The sequence below is a fragment of the Crinia signifera genome, chromosome 19 (assembly GCF_055691185.1).
Source record: "Crinia signifera chromosome 19, ASM5569118v1, whole genome shotgun sequence".
NCBI classification, from domain to species: Eukaryota; Metazoa; Chordata; class Amphibia; order Anura; family Myobatrachidae; genus Crinia; species Crinia signifera.
In genome coordinates, this window is record NC_139226.1 from 96,939,482 (window position 1) to 96,945,481 (window position 6,000).

Consider the following 6,000-nt stretch of genomic DNA (forward strand, 5'->3'; position numbering starts at 1 on the left):
TCGGAATAATTTGGATAACGGATGTTTGGATAAGGGATACTCAACCAGTAGTGCTACTTCATTCCCAGCTGCCACACGGACCCCGCTGCCTTACTGCCCAGCGCCGCAAGGACCCCACTACTCGCCCGGACCCCACTGTTGCACATACGGATCGGACCAACACATCGTGGGTGCTAAAAAGCACCCGCGATGTGCCACTGATGAATCTGATCCGACAGGGTTAGGTCTAAAGAGGGCTAAGGGACCTTGTGACGTGACAGGGGAGAACAGGAGGCGGAGAGAGGAGGAGCAAGGTCGGAACAAGGGACCCCAATGGACCCTTGCGGGCTTACTACACTTGCCACACTTCGGGCAACCAGTGGGGGTGTGGATACTGAAGGAGCAAGCCCTCCGGCCTTGCTCCTCCCCCTGGGTGTGGAAGGTCCTTTACCCCACTACAATTTAGCAACTACCGCTACGACAGATTGAACCTGCAGCAGGTTCAATCTGTAGGGTCCCATCTGATGGGAAAAATAAAGCAGACTGTATTTATTCTGCACAGAAACAAAATAACTCACCTAAATCTAACTCTCTCTGCACCTGTTACATCTGCCCCACCTGCACTGCACATGGTTTTGTCCAATAAAGAAGGAGTTTGAGTTTGCAAACCAACCTGTATCACCCCTTAAAAGTATTGTCATGCAATGGGACCTTTAAAATAACTGAAAATATAATATATATTATGGTTACTACCTTTTGAAATGCACCTGTGTTTTATTGTCTTTCAAGACATGAATGAAATTTGAAACAAGTTACGTCAAATATTTACCGGATTCTGCTTGAAGGGTTATTAGTCCTGCCACCAATTTTGTTCCCAAACAGAGCAGAATGAGTCGACAGTGGCGTCATCCCCAGCTCTATCTATATACTATATATTCTGAAACATACACAAAAGTATAATTCCAGTGCGGAACTCATTCCGCAGAATGGTGAATCAAAAGCAAAACTACTCCACTAGATCACTTGGATTTTACTCACTACTATTTATCGAGATCCTCCTTTAAATTTACCATTTCCCTTTTGTGCAAAAAATAAATAAAAATATTCCTTGCAATTTGCAATAAAAACTTATCTGCACAATCAGTTACGTTTTCCAGTACCGGTGATGATCACAGTGCTGCAAAAATCAACATACACAGCGTTGACAACTCTAATACATCTGACTCTCATCCGACACGGGACTAAATCCACACAGAGGATAAAAGGTGTCCCTTGCAATCTATATATAGTAATCCCCCTACCTAGCACAGGTGTGTCACACTCCCGCTGTTTGCTTCTGATGAGAGAAGGCCATGTATTATTAAGCAGCTTAACCGTGATGACTGTGCCAAGTGGTACTGTAACTATTGTTCCACAAAGTAAACAGATACAGACCCAGGTATTTCAGGAACAGCTGGGGGGTACAGGGGTGTGGGTTACTCAAGTGAAATGAATAAATGCAAGATACCCTGTAGTATAGGCCTCTAGATTTGCAAACATCATCACTTCTACTTAGAAAGTGATGATGTCACGTACGCCTAATATATAGCACAAATGTAGACTAGTGATGTCACCGCCAGGGTCACATGACTCTTGGCGGTGACATCATATCACATTATTATAAGGAAAAAGATACAATCTGCTAATAATAACAGAAATATACTGTATAAGCCAATAGTTAATCCACACAAGCAGAAAGTTTATAAGCTTACAAATAAATGAGTACTTAGCAGTCTATGGCAGAGTTAAAGGGCCGAGTTAAAGGGACCACAATTGTGCATTCATAGAGGACTGTTCAATGCTGCAATATGCCCAACTATCAGAATCATATAATATATCATTATATAACTGGGTTCTACATGCATGATGTACATTATTGGCCCATGTAGTAGTATAGGGTGATCGCCCCTCCCCCCATACCTGCATGTCACCTGGGACAGCTATGGGTGGTCCACACGAACCTACCTCAAAGTCACAGCCCCCCTGTGTGAGCAGCCATTGCAGGCAGGACAGGTTGCCGGTGGCAGCTGCGTCATGGGCCGGTGTAGCCCCGTTCCTGGCCTGGCTGTTGCCCTCCATCTGCGCCTCATCCACCAAGTAGCGCAGGCAGGCGACCTTCCCTCCCCGGGCAGCGTGATGCACCACCGAGGCGCCCATAGGGTCCCGGGCCCCCGGCTGCAGCTGGCCCCCTGTGTGCAGGGCCCTCAGAGCCTCCAGGTCCCCGTGCCTGGCCGCCTGCAGCACCCTCTCCAGGGCCATGGTGCCCGGCTGGTCAGTACTAGGGCAGGCCATGGGCACTCGGGCAGATCATTGCCCCCCAGGTAGCATGCAGGCTGCTGGAAGTGCTGCAAGTCTTCTTATGCACCGTGCTGCTGCTGTCCCGACCTTATTCCCTGCTGTCCAGACCTTATCCCCGGGGACATGCACATTTGCAGAGCTCTGTCCCTAGGTCTCCTGTTGGGGTGTCACATGCATACTGCTGCTGAGGGGCTCAGATCCCCGCGTGTGGCCCATGGCCCCCGGGTGAACCTGTGTGTGGGTGCTGGGACTGTAGCCTGATCTTCTCCTGTGCTGGTCCCGGGTGCTGGTATCTGATGCTGCAGGACACACACATCCCTCTCTCAGCTGTCTGCCCTCCTCCTCCTCCTCTCTCACTGATGAAGAGCAGACTGGCTATAATGAGTTTAGCCAGTGTAATCCTGCCCCCCATCCTCACAGATTCCTGATCCACCTGCTGTTCACTTACACAGATAACACGCAGAGGTGCAGAATGCATGCCCTTATGTATCACAGGAGTGGGGCTGTACATGGGCTGCAAACTACAAAGCTAAACACCAACTTATACTTAAGACTCACACCCCACAAGGTGTCTAATGACACAACACACTACACACAGCCTTATTCTAAGCTGAATCAGACCCAAAGCTAGTGGGTATCTCAACGGATCTACGATGTCTAGACCAGCGGTTCTCAAACTGTGGGTCCCAACCACCTCAGCAGGGGGTCACGTCTCCTTGTTGCTGAACATCAGTCTAATGTGTATGTACTATGTATAGAGGGGGGACAGGTTAAAAATCATTCCTTAAACACCCACTGCTTCCCTCTTTCATCCCCCTGTCACCCATTTCCATCCCCCCAATTACCCACTGTGTCCTTGTCACAATAACGCTTACTTCACTGCAATTTCCTCACATGGCGGCCATTTTGCCGTAACTTGCTGGGGCCCTGTATTATTTCTTATTGTCTGATGTGGGTACAGGAGCAAAATAGTTTGAAAACCCCTGATCTAGATCAACCATATTATGGTTTACTACACTTATTCAAAACCATCTAGTTAGACACTGTCACGCCTAAACATAGTCAACCATGTCTAGATCCACAGTAAAGAAAGTCATACGCTAGCCAGAGCGATGGTAGAGTGGTCGAAATTAGGTTTTCGCATTTTTTTGGTGCCGAATGTCACATGGGTACCCGTGGACACTGTATATGTGCAAAGTGCTCGCTAAATAGACGGTTCGACTAAAGGTGGTTGACCATAACATAAAGAATGGCACCCCCCATACATTAATTAGCATTTTTATCTAGGGTACATATTGGCCAGGGATTTCTTACTAGTTGTTTGTTTCTCATTTCCATGAGTTACATGCCCGTTGCTATGGGTTTTATGCTCAGGGTTTCATGATCAACCTTTCAGAAAAGTCCCCTCATACATTATTATTTATTATTAACAGTTTCTAATATAGCGCCCACATATTCCGCAGCGCTTTATATTAATTATAATTTTACCTACATGCTCATTGCCAGGGGTTTTCTACTCATTGTGTCTGTGTTTTGTTCCTGTCTGTGTTTTACTTGTCGGTGTTTGGATTTCGGTGGTGTACGTATGTCAATATATTGTTCTTCGGCATTTGGTTGAGGGGATTCTGTCAATCGGTATTCTTTTTGTCAGCAGCTTAACTACATAACAACCCCAGCACTCTTGGGGATAAACATGTAGAAGATTTATTGAACAGATCAAAACAACATGGTCATTTTCTTCAGGGGCCTGTTTTAGGCAATAGTACTATCTGCTGGTATAAATACCCTGCAAAGAAAAACATGTGGTGCAGATGCACACTCCATATTATTAATCAATCAATCAATAACAGAGGTTCTTGGTATATCAATTGGCAGAGAAATATTTGCCCACCAACCAGCTTCACGGTAACCTCATTTCTGGTGGGTCCCTAATACTAAGTTTGGATCTGGGGCGCGGAACCCCAAAAAGGCCAGCATAAGCAAGTCACCCCAGGGCAGCACACAAGTGAAAAAAACTAAGCTAGAAGTGTGTTAATAAGAAAGTAGCAGAAGCTAGAGGTTAAAATGTGCAGTGCTAGAGAAAGTATAATATTAGTGAAAATAAAATAGTGCTAAATAAATGTTAGGGTGTGCCACCCCAAAAGCAACTCGGTTACACCAACCCAAGGGGAGCCGCGCCCCAAATCCATCCCCAAGACTAGCAATTGTGCATTCTAAGATCCCCCCCCCCCCATAAGCTAAAATTGTGTACACCTGTACACCTGAAGTTTGGGACTCCTTCAACTTAGAGTAGCACCCCGCCCACCTGATCTAAATATTATTTCACCAGCTTGGTCCCTAGTAGCCTCAGACTGCAAACTGTAGGCACAATGTAGGTAAGACCTAAAAATTGACACTTATTGCTAGTCTTGGGGATGGATTTGGGGCGCGGCTCCCCTCGGATTGGTGTAACCGAGTTGCTTTTGGGGTGGCACACCCTAAAATTTATTTAGCACTATTTAATTTTCACTAATATTATACTTTCTCTAGCACTACACTTTTTTACCTCTAGCTTCTGCTACTTTCTTATTAACCAACATTGCTCTGTTCCTGGACTTCCCTCTTCATTTAAAATCTAGTTAGATTGCTTAGAAATGGGTCTAAAATCACCCCGTGTGTATGCCCCTTAAGTCAGTGGTTCCCAAACTTTTTTGAATAACAGCACCCAGAATTTATGTCACGGAACCACTAGGCCAAAAGTTTGTTATTGGGAAAGTTAGAAAAAATATTAGGTTAAGTAAATTGTGTTTATATCTTATCCTTAGGGTCAGTTATGGGGTAATGCACAGGATTCACTTCTGTTTTTCCACAATTTGACTATTACATTGGCCATAAATAATTTGAATTGTTCATGGACCGCCAATCCAAGCAATCCGTGCAAGTCCCCAAAGTACTTCAGGGTGCCACGGCACACAGTTTGGGAACCACTGGGCTAAAGTGTTTCAGCACAGGTGATGGTAATCATATATTAAGAGAGAAGTCCAGGAGCAGAGCATGGGGTCCCTCCTGGAGAGGGTCATGTTAGGAGGTATGGAAGTCCAGGAGCAGAGCATGGTGTCCCTCCTGGAGAGGGTCATGTTGGGAGGTATGGGAGTCCAGGAGCAGAGCATGGTATCCATTCTGGAGAGGGTCATGTTGGGAGGTATGGAAGTTGAGGAGCAGAACATTGTGTCCCTTCTGGAGAGGGTCATGTTGGGAGGTATGTGTTCGTATAGCTTTAATACTAAACATATGTCTTTAGTATATCCGGACCTTCAGAACCTCTATCCTCTGTTTTTTCTATTGCCCTTGCAAGCGGAGATTTGGCTTTGTGGAAACCCAGATAACAGGTGATAACGGCTGAGATGATAGCCCCTAAACTTCCTCCCACAGCAAGCCATAGAGAGTATCCATATTCAAAACTCGGAAATCCCGGGATTTTCAGAGAAACCTATGGATAAAAGGAAAAACAAACCAAGATAAATGTGGATACTAATTCGGTGTCTCAGCTTTGCGGTACCTTATAAATGGTTTGGGAGGGACTGTTACACTACTCCAAATAACTGTACAGAGTCAGAGAGGACAATGACACATTGTGTAGCCTATTTATTACAAAATCTGATATACCCAGAACATTAACATTAATGGTGAAATTTACTAACATGG

At 45.5% G+C, this 6,000-nt stretch overlaps 1 protein-coding gene across 7 annotated transcripts in view; it reads right to left on the reverse strand.

The window, feature by feature from the left end:
- Positions 1-3,100, reverse strand: part of ESPN (espin) — a 171,249-nt gene extending 168,149 nt beyond the window's left edge. For 3 of the 7 annotated variants that reach the window (XM_083162979.1, XM_083162976.1, XM_083162974.1), the window contains exon 1: positions 1,984-3,099. In XM_083162979.1, coding sequence (XP_083019105.1) covers positions 1,984-2,310 — 327 coding nt within the window. In that variant the 5' untranslated portion in view covers positions 2,311-3,099. Of the gene's footprint in view, positions 1-1,983 lie in introns of all 7 variants that reach the window. The other 4 variants (XM_083162977.1, XM_083162975.1, XM_083162980.1 and 1 more) reach the window with 2 other exon arrangements.
- Positions 3,101-6,000: the final 2,900 nt, after the last annotated feature.